Below are 16049 nucleotides of genomic sequence, written 5' to 3'. Positions count from 1 at the left end.
CAATTATGAGAAAAAAAAAGTCAGAATTGCGAGTTTATATCACACAATTATGAGAAAAAAAGTCAGAATTGCGAGTTTATATCACACAATTATGAGAAAAAAAACATGTCTTTTGACCTTTTTTTCTGTTTTGCAAAATATTTGTCAATACTGACTTTCACAAAATGGCTGAATAATAATGATGCTATTTTCATATTCTGATTATAAATAAATAAATAAATGAGGCTAAACAAACTGAATTATGGGTTTCTATTGTTTGAGAATATGTAGATGTATTTGCTAACCTCTCTGCCACTGGGCATGGATCTTGTTCCTGTAGACGGAGTAGCAGCGATCTAAAGCGCTGAGGTAACACTGGATGGAAAGCTTGCCGTCCACCACTGGATACTCAGACACCATATCTGGCTTATAGAAATCATACGCATGTTGCATATGTGTCCCACGAAGCCCTGTTAAAATAAGTGAATAATAAGATTTACTTCATGAAATACAATACGTTACATTTTGTAAATAAAGTTATGTAAATATAGTGGGAAATAAAAGTGTTGACTTTAACCTTGGTATCACAAAGATAACAAAACCAGTTTTGTTCGAGCTCTCTAGGTTACTGTGAGAAAGGTCATGAATGCCGGCGGTTCCTGCAGGCCTCATACCTCTCTCGAAGGCCAGAGGGGCGTTGGGTCCGACTAGCATGGCCACGGCTCCGGCTCCCCCTGTCGGCCTGGCGCCGCCCATGGCATACACAGCAATGTCACCCGCAACAACCAGAGCATAACGGCCTGCCACATCAGATCATATTAGAGCGAGTCTGCACTCAGCAGGCAAACAATTCAAAATGAAGCAGCAATATCAGATACGTCGAGTCTTTTCAGTGCATGAATTCCATGTTCACAATTCACCGAATAAGAGCTTAAATAAAAACACCAAAAAATATTTTGCATAGAAGATAATGAAGTGTTTAAGGACCATTACGATTTTTTTTGCAGTGTAACATTGTTCACATAATAATTGAGGATATTTTCTCCCTAAATTCTTATTTTTTTTAAACTTTGTCATTTTTAATGACAGATAAAACTTAATAAAACTTGTAATTCCCATTATTCAAAAAAATTTCACTCTAATGTAATAAAAACATTTTTTATAAACCGGAGAGTTCCGGTCCTTGATTCTGATTGGCTGAGCCGCGTTCGAAGCTGTTGTAAATTACTCTACAAACATACACCTTTGTTTACTTCTGTGTGTTGCTCGGCAACCACTTTGTTGCAACCACAACTGTTTCTGAGGAGCTACATTGTTTGGTGGAAGAATACTGTTTTTATTAATATCATTACACTTTATTTGCTCCGTTTTATTTTGTGAAACCTTACTATGTATATGGAATACCGTTTTATAAAAATAATAATCCCCGTGAAGCCGTGGTTTACAGTGAATTTATAACAGCTAAGGGGGTTTTCTCCGCTTCGTGTGGTACTTAACAACGCCCTTTAGCTGTTATAAATTCACTGTAAACCATGGCTCTTATTGCTTTAGTATTTGTATTGTAATTGTATTTTAAATACTACCACGCAACTTATGTAATATAATATAACATCATTTAAAAAAATGTGCTTAACTGCAATAAATAAATAAAATAAAATCATGTTCCTAAAAACAGACTTCACAATCTTTAAGCAAAATGTAATTATAAATATAATTTTTCTTTTGGGAAGGTTTATTTTTTAATATATAATTTTGTATTAGTCAGTAAAGTGTGCCTGAGAAGCGCACCGTCCCAGGAGCTGGACTCCACCCAGTTGACGGCGTTGAAGAGCGCGGCGGTTCCTCCGTAGCAGGCGTTAGTGGTGTCCACTCCCTCCACGTCAGTGTTGCCCGACTCCTCGAACAGCTGCATCAGGACGGTCTTGGTGGACTTGGACTTGTCGATGATGGTTTCCGTGCCCACCTCCAGCCGGCCCACGCTCTGGTAGGACAGGCAGCTGCGCTCCATCAGCCGCTGCACCACCGTCAGGCACAGAGAGCTGATGTCCTCCCGGTCCGAGCAGAAGCCCATGCGCGCCTGGCCCAGCCCCACCGTGTATTTCCCCGCTCCGACCCCATCGAACTCTTCCAGCTCCGCCTGCTCCACGTACTGAGAGGGAACGTACACCTCCACAGCCATGATTCCCACATCTTTAGGCCATGCGGCCTCACAAACAGCAGGGAGTGATCCAGGCATCCTGAACGGACTGAGACAAGAATATGCAAACTTTTAGACAGACGTCTGCTTAATTTAGCCCACACACTGACTCACATACACCAGGTTTATTACAGTTTCAATCCCACTGAGTGGTTGACCCTTCAACAGACAAGACTGATATTAAGAAAACAGGTTCACTGCTTACAGATATCATGCAGATATACACAACTGGTCAAAAGTTTGAATTATGACTTTTTAATGTTTTTGAAAGATGTCTCTTCTGCTCACCAAGGCTGCATTTATTTAATCAAAAATACAGTAATATTGTAAAAAATTATTACAATTTAAAATAACACTTTTCAATTTGAATACATTTAAAAATATATTATTCCTGTGACGTAAAGCTGTATTTTCAGCATCATTACTCCAGTCTTCAGAGTCACATGATCTTCAGAAATCATTCTAATATGCTGATTTAATGCTTAATATTTTTTGTGGAAACAATGATACAAGTTTGTCAGGATTATTTGATGAAAAGAAAGTTCAAACAACAGCATTTATTTGAAATAGAAATGTCACGTAACATTACAAACGTCTTTACTGTTACATTTGTTGAATTTAATATGCCCTTGCTGAATAAAAGTATTAGTAATTATGGGGTAAAAAGTATTTTACCCCATACTTTTGAATGGTAGTGTATCATGGTTTCTACAAAAATATGAAGCACAACTGTTTTCAGCACTGATAATAATCAGAAATATATATTGAGCATCAGATCAGCATATTAGAATGATTTCTGAAGATCATGTGACACTGAAGACTGGAGTAATGATGCTGAAAATACAGCTTTGCATCACAAAAATATATATTTGTAAAAAAATATTTTCAAATAGAAAACAATTATTTTAAATTGTAATAACAGTTCACAATATTACTGCCTTTTTTTTTTTTATTAATCAAATAAATGCAGCCTAGGTGAGCATAGAGACCTCCTTCAAAAACATAAAAAAACCCCCGTAATTATTCCAAACCTTTATAAATAAATACATTTTATTATTTGTGTATAAATAAATACTACAGTAAATGATTAATGTTAATCGACCAAGCGGGTAATCTTTTGAAAAAATAAATAAATAAATTCAAACAAACATATCTGTGCAACACCATAATGATTTAATATGAGGAAGAGTCTAGTCGCAGGCTTTAGGAAGTGACAGAGGCACATGGCAAAGCCTGCTAGCCACAGGAGCTCTGCTCTAATGAGATTAAGCCTTCAGCAGCTGAAAGCACATTACCTTTAACCCACATAGACATGGCAGCTTGTCTGGTCACACACTTGACCACTCAGTGTGCAACAAAACAAGTGAACACTACTGGCAGGCGTTTATTTACACAGAACATGTGCAGAAACTAGGAATACCCAGAAACAAATGCATGATTGTGGGTCAAACTTTAAAGAGGCTTACAGACTATAAACAGCTAATCTGTCATGTTTCTTTAGTAAATCTGAATTACAGAAATTGCTGTTCTTGTTTGACTAGGATGATCTTATCATTCCTCTGTAACAATCTTTGCCTCTTAATCATCCCCTCATAGCATACTTACACCTGACTCTACATGTGTTTAGGAATATAACAGCTGCCATTGCTCTCTGATGGTTCGCTTACTAATAATAATTCCTTTTTGGTTTATTAGTAACTAACAAACGGCAAATCTAAGCATGTCTCATGGGTTGTAGTGCTGTAATGACTCTGGAGAGGAGCTGACGGACTGATGACCGCTAACAGTCCCTTCAGAAACAGCAGATGGTCTTCTTACCTTACAATCATATATTAGTTTCTCTCGCTGGACCGCTAGAATCGGAGAGCAGCGCCGTCAGGAGATCTCATAAACTCAGATGTCTGCCGAGTGCGCAGTCGAGCTGTGAATGTGAACGGATCGCTTCCGCTTCCGGAGGAACGCCTACTACGTACTTAAAAGTCCGGACATTGAAGTACGTAGTAAGCAGGAACTTTCAGTGTAGAGCGTAGTATTTCTAATCCTACTTTTCGGGACGCGCTAATTCTAATCTGTCATGTAAAACTGAAGCGTTTTAAACAATAAATAATTTTTGTGTTGCCTTAGTTTAACATTTTATTCAACGCTAATAATTTTTTTTTTTTTATAAATGTACAAATCGGCGCTTATTTATTATTTATTCAAGTATTCAAGTAACGTGTTTCTACTATTTTAGTATTTAACATTTGAAGACTTCAGATGCAGAAGCCTCTAGGTTCTGTCTGAAGTTTTCCTCTAAAATGATCGTTTTTATAAGGCTCTCCTGTGTTTAGGTTCAGTGATTTCAGTTTAATGGCAATAAACAGGTCCCTTTCATAGCCATTAAAGTGAAATCACTGAATCTAAACATAGGAGCCTGATAAAAACGATCATTTTAGAGGAAAATTTCAGACAGAACTTAAGAGGCTTTTGCATCTGAAGTCTTCATTTTTAAATCAAAGCTTAAAACATACTTGTTTAATCAACACTATCCCCAAATAGCATAATTTGTGTTATATGCAACTGCATTATCTGTGACTGTATTGGGCAAATGTCCACTTAACTGTTACTTTGTAATGAGTATTTGTTGTATTTGGTGTGCCTTGTAAAGTTTCCTTGAGCCTGGGAAAAGCGCTATATAAATTAAACATATTATTATTATTATTATTATTCAGTTGTATTCACAGGCTGACAGTATGCTATCAGCCTGTTGCAGGGACGGATGTTCATATTAAATTTAAGCTGATTTTATTTAGTGTTGCACAGATATTTTATTCAACTATAATAATACTAATAATTATGATTGTATTAATTATTTCGCTCTCAAATGCATACTGCCTACACTATTTAAATCTTCTAAGATTACTGGACTACTGAGAGAAAGTCATTCATCACTCATTTTAGCATTAAAAATGTAATGCACCTGGAAACTTCTTTTATAATATGAATTTAGATTAGACTTACCTACACAGCTGAGTTCAGTTCTGTAGTCGCTTGTTATTTAGTGAAACGCTTGTTGAACGCGGTATTAAAGACACACTATTTATACGGACGGTACCTGTGCGGCGCGCGCGCGTCTGTTTCTTCAGCGCTTTCCAGGCGGCCAATCAAAACACAGATGCTGTTCTGAAGGTCCTTATTTCCCGCCTCTTGAACTTCTCCACCAATAAGCGGCCCGGAAAGGAGGGTCGCGAGCGAGGTGCGCGTAGTGGTTCAATGGTGTGAGTGAGTGACGGTGAATGGTGAGAGAGCGGCAGCCAATCACAGCGTGCGTCTGATTTACTCGCCACTTCTGCGCGAATCGGCAGGGAAGCGTAACATCGTTTCCATGACTACAGGAGGCTGCACGGTGAAGTACATCCCATCGGAGGATCACCACACACCAGGTCCCTAAACTCCTATTAACTATTCACTGAATGACACAGTGTGACCCATAGACCGAAAATGTCCAGAAAACTATTTGGAAAAAGTGCCTAGTTTCCCTCTTCTTAACAGTCCAGCTTGAGAACGATGATACTAGTGTAAACTAGTGTTAAATACTATAAGAACAGCACTTTTAGAGTATTAATATTTCATCTAAAGAGTTTCCACAGAAACTAAATCAATAAAGATAAATGGGTCTAATTTATCACACTCTTGTGTGTTTTCTTTACACTCCTTTCTTTATACAAGACATTTTAAGTCGTCTAGTATATAATTTCTAAAAAAAAAGAGAGAGAGAGAGAGGGGGGGGATCTATCTATCTATCTATCTGTCTGTCTATCTTTGTCTGTCTGTCTGTCTATCTATCTGTCTGTCTGTCTGTCTGTCTGTTTGTCTATCTTTCTGTCTGTCTGTCAGTGTCTGTCTGTCTGTCTGTCTATCTGTGTCTGTCTATCTATCTGTCTGTCTGTCTGTTTTTCTATCTGTCTGTCTGTGTCTGTCTGTCTTTCTATCTGTCTGTCTGTGTCTGTTTTTATATCTGTCTGTCTATCTGTCTGTCTGTCTGTCTGTCTCTATCTATCTATCTATCTATCTATCTGTCTGTCTGTCTGTCTGTCTCTATCTATCTATCTATCTATCTATCTGTCTGTCTGTCTGTCTGTCTCTATCTATCTATCTATCTATCTATCTGTCTGTCTGTCTGTCTGTCTCTATCTATCTATCTATCTATCTATCTGTCTGTCTGTCTGTCTGTCTCTATCTATCTATCTATCTATCTATCTGTCTGTCTGTCTGTCTGTCTCTATCTATCTATCTATCTATCTATCTGTCTGTCTGTCTGTCTGTCTCTATCTATCTATCTATCTATCTATCTGTCTGTCTGTCTGTCTGTCTCTATCTATCTATCTATCTATCTATCTGTCTGTCTGTCTGTCTGTCTCTATCTATCTATCTATCTATCTATCTGTCTGTCTGTCTGTCTGTCTCTATCTATCTATCTATCTATCTATCTGTCTGTCTGTCTGTCTGTCTCTATCTATCTATCTATCTATCTATCTGTCTGTCTGTCTGTCTGTCTCTATCTATCTATCTATCTATCTATCTGTCTGTCTGTCTGTCTGTCTCTATCTATCTATCTATCTATCTATCTGTCTGTCTGTCTGTCTGTCTCTATCTATCTATCTATCTATCTATCTGTCTGTCTGTCTGTCTGTCTCTATCTATCTATCTATCTATCTATCTGTCTGTCTGTCTGTCTGTCTCTATCTATCTATCTATCTATCTATCTGTCTGTCTGTCTGTCTGTCTCTATCTATCTATCTATCTATCTATCTGTCTGTCTGTCTGTCTGTCTCTATCTATCTATCTATCTATCTATCTGTCTGTCTGTCTGTCTGTCTCTATCTATCTATCTATCTATCTATCTGTCTGTCTGTCTGTCTGTCTCTATCTATCTATCTATCTATCTATCTGTCTGTCTGTCTGTCTGTCTCTATCTATCTATCTATCTATCTATCTGTCTGTCTGTCTGTCTGTCTCTATCTATCTATCTATCTATCTATCTGTCTGTCTGTCTGTCTGTCTCTATCTATCTATCTATCTATCTATCTGTCTGTCTGTCTGTCTGTCTCTATCTATCTATCTATCTATCTATCTGTCTGTCTGTCTGTCTGTCTCTATCTATCTATCTATCTATCTATCTGTCTGTCTGTCTGTCTGTCTCTATCTATCTATCTATCTATCTATCTGTCTGTCTGTCTGTCTGTCTCTATCTATCTATCTATCTATCTATCTGTCTGTCTGTCTGTCTGTCTCTATCTATCTATCTATCTATCTATCTGTCTGTCTGTCTGTCTGTCTCTATCTATCTATCTATCTATCTATCTGTCTGTCTGTCTGTCTGTCTCTATCTATCTATCTATCTATCTATCTGTCTGTCTGTCTGTCTGTCTCTATCTATCTATCTATCTATCTATCTGTCTGTCTGTCTGTCTGTCTCTATCTATCTATCTATCTATCTATCTGTCTGTCTGTCTGTCTGTCTCTATCTATCTATCTATCTATCTATCTGTCTGTCTGTCTGTCTGTCTCTATCTATCTATCTATCTATCTATCTGTCTGTCTGTCTGTCTGTCTCTATCTATCTATCTATCTATCTATCTGTCTGTCTGTCTGTCTGTCTCTATCTATCTATCTATCTATCTATCTGTCTGTCTGTCTGTCTGTCTCTATCTATCTATCTATCTATCTATCTGTCTGTCTGTCTGTCTGTCTCTATCTATCTATCTATCTATCTATCTGTCTGTCTGTCTGTCTGTCTCTATCTATCTATCTATCTATCTATCTGTCTGTCTGTCTGTCTGTCTCTATCTATCTATCTATCTATCTATCTGTCTGTCTGTCTGTCTGTCTCTATCTATCTATCTATCTATCTATCTGTCTGTCTGTCTGTCTGTCTCTATCTATCTATCTATCTATCTATCTGTCTGTCTGTCTGTCTGTCTCTATCTATCTATCTATCTATCTATCTGTCTGTCTGTCTGTCTGTCTCTATCTATCTATCTATCTATCTATCTGTCTGTCTGTCTGTCTGTCTCTATCTATCTATCTATCTATCTATCTGTCTGTCTGTCTGTCTGTCTCTATCTATCTATCTATCTATCTATCTGTCTGTCTGTCTGTCTGTCTCTATCTATCTATCTATCTATCTATCTGTCTGTCTGTCTGTCTGTCTCTATCTATCTATCTATCTATCTATCTGTCTGTCTGTCTGTCTGTCTCTATCTATCTATCTATCTATCTATCTGTCTGTCTGTCTGTCTGTCTCTATCTATCTATCTATCTATCTATCTGTCTGTCTGTCTGTCTATCTGTGTCTGTCTATCTATCTGTCTGTGTCTGTTTTTCTATCTGTCTGTCTGTCTGTCTGTGTGTGTGTGTGTGTCTGTTTGCCTATCTGTGTGTGTGTGTGTGTCTGTCTGTCTGTCTATATGTCTGTGTCTGTTTGTCTATCTGTCTGTCTGTGTGTTTGTTTGTCTGTGTGTGTGTGTGTGTGTGTGCGTGTGTCTGTCTGTCTTTGTCTGTCTGTCTGTGTCTAATGATCTGAGTGGTCTGTTAGGCTTATATTCAGTGAGCATAACTGCAATGTATCGAGGTCCTAGGCCATTGAGTGATTTATAAATAACACTTTAAAATCAATCCTAAATGTAGTAGAAACATTAGATTTGATCAAGTCTGCGTTACTCTTTTACAGGAAACAAAGAAAAGGAATCTGTTAAAAAAAATAGTAGTGTCCACATTTCTTTCTCATCAAACTCAAACACTTATAAACTAAAAAAAAAAAACTTTACTGCACTAATTTTTGTTGCATAACAGGTATTTCAGCCCAGGGTGAGCAAACTACATTCACATACACACACAGTTGCTGTGAGTTTTTGGGTTTTGCTTCAGCAACTGCATTTTTAATGTCACCCCACACGTTTTCATTCGGCTGAGGTCAGGGGATTGAGCTGGCCACTCTGTACCTCAATTCTTTTTGTCTGGAACCAAGATGTTGCTGGCTTACTCGTGTGTTTGGAGTCGTTGTCTTGTTGAAACACCCATTTCAGGGACATTTCCTCTTCGGCATAGGGCAACGTAATCTCTTCAAGCATTCTGATGTATAACTCATCCATGATATGGTATACGATAAAACGGCCCAACACTACATTATGAAAAACATCCCCTTACCATGATTTTTGTGCCACCACATCTTCACAGTGTATGTATTATGTATGTGTGTGTGTGTGTGTGTGTGTGTGTATATATATATATAGAGAGAGAGAGATCCAACTGCTTTTATTTCCACCCACAGATTTATTTGCACAATAAAAGGAGCTAATATAAGTTAGCCCTTAAGCCCTGGAGATCTTAGAGGAAAAGAGAGAGAGAGAGAGAGAGAGAGATAAAATTATAATAAAAGAATATATATTTATATATATATAATTATTTATATATATTGAGAAAGTGAACTTTGGTAGAAGAAAACTCTAGAGGACACCTGAGGTAGAAAAGACTGGAATAAAACAGCAATAGACAATCTTCACATAAAAAGTACCACCAAGTGACAAGAAACAGCATCATTTCATACAGTTCAGTTCAGCCCACATCAAAAAAAGCCCATGCAATAACAGAATAACAACATGCAGTGAGCAACAAGCTGGTCGAGATGATGAGAACTGAAGAGAAGTGACAGAAGATGTGAAAAACTCAAGTAATACTGATTAGATTTTATGAAGCGGACTAAAACGGACACCTTTCCAGTATATAAAAAGACAGAGTGCATAACTTTAAAGCTTTTGTAAAGGCATAGAAAAAAAAGAAAAAAGAAATACACCCAAATGCAGGAACAAAATACGTATTTATGATGAGAAGTGTGGTTTAAAAAAACAAACAAACATCGCAGGAGTCAAGTAAAATGCATTTAGCTACCAAAATTCATATTTACATCTGAACTCAAGCTTGATCAGCCTGTATTCCACGATTTAGCATTAAATAACTTTACTTTTAAAAATAGTTTTGAAATGGTCACGTTTAAAACTGAGATTTGTGTGAAGGGAGTCCAAATAATGTTAACATTTTTTAAAAATGTCTACAGTTCATACACCTGACACGTCTTCAGAACATGCACAATGTTCATTGTTTTTGGGAAAACGATGCTTACGAGCACTAAAGTCATTAGCTAAATATGATCCCTCCACCGAAATGTTCAACAGCTTGCAATAGAGTAGATAACACATGAGGAAATATTCAGTTACAGGTGCTGAATACTCCTTTGCGAAGCTTAATCATTTACAAAACGCCTGTCGGATTTTCGCCAACGTGAACAGAACAGCACCAAAAACATGGCCGAGTAATCAACAGCTGAAATTACAACCGAATCATGAGTCAAATCACAACATAAAAAACTGAAATGGAGTTCCAGTGAGCCTTTCCAACAAGTAAAGTATAAGAGTTACAGACACACATCGCAGTCTAAAATCGGGTCATAGCTTTGAAAAGGTTCCCGATTACACCCATTAAGCTAAAACAAGTAAAACCAGATATTTATACACATGATCTCCATTCAGAAGTGAAATGAAACCGAACCATACCGGCATCGTAAGCATTCACATTCAGCGGTGCGCTAGTTCAACTAGCAAAGATTTGTCTTTCACCAAACCACATTCATGGTGTAAAACATGCACGGACCGAACCAAATGTGTTCAAATGTGAGGAACTGATCTCAGCCTCTCTATTACTAAAGACACTATGCATCAGGTGTTGAGGCTACAGCATTCAGGGCCCTGTTGGGTGACTGTGGCAAGAGAAAGACAGAAGAACTCTAGGCAGTAGGAGCACACGACAGCAGTATGAGGCACAGTATCTTCAGTAGTCTACCAGCTGTGACGGAAGACGGGATGCTTCAGCAGCTCTCTGGAGGCCGGTCGGTCGGAGGGCTGGAGCTCCAGGCAGCGCAGCGTGACGTCCCGCAGGCCTGGAGACAGGTGCGGTGGGATACCGGGCGTTGTGGTAGCGCTGGCGATCTGGGAGAGGAGACGTGATGAGAGAGCTGGGTTAGTAGATTAGTCAAATAGTGTTTAATGTTTACGTCTAAAGAGAGGCAGGAGGTCAAATACACACATGTGCACAAACAAATCTATACGTGTCAGGGCTGGGGGAAAATGCCTCAATAACGTGTTTAAAGAAAGGCAATAAACTGATTTTTGTGCCGACACTTGTAAAATCTACATACTGAATGTGCTGCATACTGAGGGACACTTTAAAAGTGCACACTCAATTAGATTCCAGATACAGTTTACGGTGTAATGAAAAAACCAGTAATAACTAGAAAAAGATTTTTTGCATAATCCAGAAGTTTTACTTATAAAAAAAAAAAAGCTCAAAATACACCGGGACTCTTATTTTGAAATGTCTATGCAATCTTCCAACATCTATAACATATGTGACCCTGGAGCACAAAAGCAGTCTTAAGTCGCTGGGGTATATTTGTAGCAATAGCCAAAAATACATTGTATGGGTCAAAATTATTGATTTTTCTTTTATGCCAAAAATCATTAGGATATTAAGTAAAGATCATGTTCCATGAAGATATTTTGTAAATTTCCTACCGTAAATATATCAAAACTTAATTTTTGATTAGTAATATGCATTGCTAAGAACTTCATTTGGACAACTTTAAAGATGATTTTCTCAATATTTAGATTTTTTTTCACCCTCAGATTCCAGATTTTCAAATAGTTGTATCTCAGCCAAATATTGTCCGATCCTAACAAACCATACATCAATGGAAAGATTATTTATTCAGCTGTCAGCTGATGTATAAATCTCAATTTAAAAAAATTGACCCTTATGACTGGTTTTGTGGTCCCGGGTCACATATTAACAATATTAAACCATAAAGTAAACACTGTGATAATTCATCAACACTAGCACATGAACAATCATTTGGCATAAATGCGCGGTTTTCACTGATCGCGAACCGCTCTGAAATCACAAACCCATAGAATGTGCAACAGCACCGCGTTTTGACTTTAAACACGCAGTGCTCGTGTTATTCAACTGAATCATATTTTTGTAATAATTACATTAGGCAGTATGATCATTCTTGTTTTTCAGTTCCTAAATTTAAGATAATTAAGACTTCATACTATTTAAGACTTTTTATGGCCTTAGCGTAGGGCTGTGCGATATTGAAGAAAAATGCGATAGCATGCTAAATAACTCGATATTCGATAAATTTTTTTTTTCTAAAATCACTTTCAATTGTATTAAAATATATTAAAAAAATTATATAACCAACATATGTTGGTTATGTTATTTATTTTATTATAATTATTTATTTTTTTATAATTATTATTTTATTTCAGTTAGTTTTTCAATAACTGATGTTAGTTTTGTTTCATTTTAGTTTTTCATTTATTTTGACATTTTTATTTTATTTCAGTTTACGAAAATGTTTTTTGATCAGTCGTTTTTGTATTAGTTTTAGTTTTCGCTTACGAAGATAACCTTGAACGCAAACCATTGCAATATGCATATCACGATATTTTGATAATTTCAATATATTGTGCAGCCCTACCTTAGAGTTCACCCAAAAAATTAAAATTAGCTGTTAACTTTACTCAGCCTCAGGCCATCCAAGAAGAGTACAGAAGATTCTTAGCTGAAACCGTGGTCCTTAGTGAAAGTGAGTCTAGACTGAGTAACTTGTAGAGCGATGCTGCTCGAGCTGTGAACTGTTTCAGATGCTTCAGTCCGATTAGATGAACTGGTTCATCTAGTTCACTCAAAAAGAATCAGTTCAAAATAAAGATTCATTTGTGAACCGGACATCACTCTTCACACTGGATTACAGGTAATAATGTTGGAAATAATGTTTAGTTTCTTTCACAGAATGATTGTTTCGCTTCATAAGGCCTCAATATAACATCAGGAACCATTGATTGATTTTGTGTTCCTTGATATGCTTTTTTTGACTCTCAAAGTGACGATTGACTTGCATTTTATGAATCACCAAGGACCACAGTTTCAGCTAAAAATCTTCTTCCCTGTTCTGCTGAAGGAAACAAAAAACCTCAAGCTTTTGGGTGAACTGTCCCTTTAAATTTGGTCAACCTGAATTTAAGACTTAAGAAACTGCAGGGACCCTGATTCTATGAGTTGGAATTTTTAGCAAACATAACCAAGTTTTTTGACCATAAAACGTGTGCGCATACACAGTTCTATCCTAACCTTGAAAATGAGTGCCAGATGGTTGGAGTGTTTCTCGGCATTCCAGGGCGGCTTCGCACACGACATCTCTATAATAGCACAGCCCACACTCCAGACATCACAGCTGCGACCGTACTGCTGCCCTCTCAGCACCTGCACTCACACAAATACACCGGTTCACAATCACAATCCTGAGACATCTGTAGAAACACAGAGACCATTTAATATAGCTGCAAGAAAAACAATTAAGAACATTAAATAAAATCTAACGCAACTGCCATTAACTGACATGAAGCAGCAGGTGCATGCAGGGGCTCACTGGGTGTGAGAACCGTTACACCTCTAGTATTTATGGCTTGTGGGCCACATTTTGAGTGTTTTGGGAGTTAACCAGCTAAAGAACTGTCTTACTGAGAGTACATTTAAATTAAAAGACCCAAACAAAACAAATAACAGAAGACATCAGCCAGCCATTCAAATGATGAACTGAGCCAATTCAAATGTTTTATTTCTCCACACCATGTATTGTGAAGCCAGGGCGCATAGGTGCACAACTTTGCTTGCTCTCTATGCTCTGGACATTTAAATGTCAATGTCCTTCCACAAAACCGTGGTCAAGTCTGGTGACCTCTCTGTGTGGTGTTCAGAGTTACGTGGCCAGTCGGGAAAACAGGACAAAGTGGATTTAGATCTCTGAGTAACATGAAATGAAAGTAAACGGCAGTTCTTTGAAGGCAGCCACAATTGGCCGACCCCTTAATTCCTTGTTGTTATTGTGTGCCCAAACTCTGTTTAATTAGGAAGCAGTTCAGCTGGCCCTGCCTCCCCCGGCAGGGTGTTCATTACTGAACCTCTTCAAAATGAACAAGCTTTCTTTTGTCTGGGAAGGTCTCTCTTTCTCTCAGTCTCTCATTTTCCAACCAAACCACCAGAGCTTTGAGCACAGTCTGAGCAGGGTAACTTCTTTTAAGTAGTTGAATTAAATAGACCCAAGCAAAGTGACTATTGTGCACCTGAGTTTAAAACCAGATGGATCTATAGTTTGGCTGTACTAGCTGCATTTTGACATATCAATAAATATTGCAAACACAAGAAACTTCGCCAATGCAACATACGGTCCCATTTGAACGCAAGTTGTGAAACGTAGCTATACGTTGCTATAACGCTAAACCACACACGCAACACAAAACACAGTCTGTTTAAACGCTTCACTATAGTGAAGAGGCAGGTTTTGCATTTTTAGATTCAAATGTTTACCTCAGGAGCCATGAAGGCAATGGTTCCCCGGAGCTGACCCTGAAACTCTCCCGCACCGGTGCCTTTTGAAGCCAGCCGTGCCGCTGCCCCAAAATCAGCTATCCGCAACCTCTGGCCTGTGCTGTCAATAAGTAGATTGGCACCTGCATAGGTTAAAAGAAGACTGTGAATATGGGAACATGCATAAGTTCTGCTCCAAAACCTAGCGAGCCGCTTTGCTCCCCACTTACCTTTGACGTCACGGTGGATGATCTGGTTCTCGTGGAGGTAGGAGAGACCTCGTAGGAGCTGCTCGGTGTAGTTGATGATCACACCCTCTTTAAAGGCACCATACTTATTTAAGAGATGAGACACAGAGCCACCTAAGAAAACAGGAGTCCGAGTATGACTTTTATGGACCAGGACAATATCGGGCAAAACAGTGACCGATAAGTGTTGCTTGCAAAGAGGAAATTAGCCAAAAGGACCTCTTGATAATGTATTAATGCGCTGTGAGATCCCAACACAGCTACTACCTTTAAGGTGCAATAACATTTGCCATTTTCGCAGGCGAAATCCAGCCAATTCAATAGGAATCCACACAATTGGGAATTTGTGTGAGGACAGATTTAGCAAAAGTTAGTCATGCAAATGCACCACCATCACCAAAAGAAAGCTGCTTGGTTTAAAAGTGGCATGTTTTGCCCACAGAATTTTGCTTATGTTTACTCTCTGCATGTTTGCGGACAACTAACCTGCCATCCACTCCACAAACAGGTTGTAGTTGTTCTTCTCACAGGTTGCCCCAAGCATTCGGATGATGTTGGGGTGGTTGAGGAGACCCATCATGCGAATCTCCTCTCGTAGTGCCTCCACCACCTCTTCCTGCTCTGAGGAGGTGTTCCTCACATACGTCACCTGAAGAATAAAACCAATCTCAATCAAGCATTATGTCTGCATATAGTATGTTCATTCATTACGGCCAAAAACAAAACACATTCAGCCCCCTTTGTGCCTATATTTAGTGCCTTTGCATACCCGGCAACCCCGGGTATACCTTGTGTCACTGTTGTTGTAAGGGACCAGGCAACATCGTCTCAAAGCAGTTTTGAATCATTTTTGTAAATTTGCATTTACAACTAGCACACACAGATCCTCCTTAAACATGTTAGAAAAGAGCAAAGGCTAGTCTGAGAAAATGGTGGACATCGAAATTGGCTAAGGTAGGATTGATCAGTAATCAACGGTGAGGATGATGCAATAGATCAGTGGTTCCCAACCCTGGTCCTGGAGGCACCCCAACACTGCACATTTTGCATGTCTCCTTTCTCTGACACCAATTTCATGATGACCTGAATCAGGTGTGTTTGATTAAGGAGACGTGCAGTGTTGGGGTGCCTCCAGGACCAGGGTTGGGAACCACTGC

General features: G+C 38.4%; 2 protein-coding genes across 5 annotated transcripts in view; both read right to left on the bottom strand.

The window, feature by feature from the left end:
• Window positions 1-5255, bottom strand: part of LOC107737058 (hydroxymethylglutaryl-CoA synthase, cytoplasmic-like) — a 12515-nt gene extending 7260 nt beyond the window's left edge. Inside the window, exons 1-4 of one of the 4 annotated variants that reach the window (XM_016548472.1) lie at window positions 5177-5255; window positions 1768-2225; window positions 654-779; window positions 285-449 (exon numbers count right to left, since the gene is read on the bottom strand). In XM_016548472.1, the coding sequence (XP_016403958.1) occupies window positions 285-449; window positions 654-779; window positions 1768-2215 (739 nt within the window). In that variant the 5' untranslated portion in view covers window positions 2216-2225; window positions 5177-5255. Of the gene's footprint in view, window positions 1-284; window positions 450-653; window positions 780-1767; window positions 2226-3994; window positions 4117-5176 lie in introns of those variants that run through there. The other 3 variants (XM_016548482.1, XM_016548464.1, XM_016548477.1) reach the window with 3 other exon arrangements.
• A 4983-nt stretch (window positions 5256-10238) lies between these two features.
• LOC107737160 (mitogen-activated protein kinase kinase kinase 1-like) overlaps window positions 10239-16049 on the bottom strand; it is a 62337-nt gene continuing 56526 nt past the window's right edge. Inside the window, exons 17-21 of the mRNA XM_016548603.1 lie at window positions 15379-15541; window positions 14875-15006; window positions 14645-14787; window positions 13409-13540; window positions 10239-11199 (exon numbers count right to left, since the gene is read on the bottom strand). Coding sequence (XP_016404089.1) covers window positions 11050-11199; window positions 13409-13540; window positions 14645-14787; window positions 14875-15006; window positions 15379-15541 — 720 coding nt within the window. The 3' untranslated portion in view covers window positions 10239-11049. The remainder of the gene's footprint in view (window positions 11200-13408; window positions 13541-14644; window positions 14788-14874; window positions 15007-15378; window positions 15542-16049) is intronic.

Source organism: Sinocyclocheilus rhinocerous, unplaced genomic scaffold (assembly GCF_001515625.1).
Source record: "Sinocyclocheilus rhinocerous isolate Xijiao unplaced genomic scaffold, SAMN03320098_v1.1 scaffold2386, whole genome shotgun sequence".
NCBI classification, from domain to species: domain Eukaryota; kingdom Metazoa; phylum Chordata; class Actinopteri; order Cypriniformes; family Cyprinidae; genus Sinocyclocheilus; species Sinocyclocheilus rhinocerous.
The sequence above is the reverse complement of the archived record's forward strand: the minus strand, read 5'-3'. Positions and strand labels throughout refer to the sequence as shown.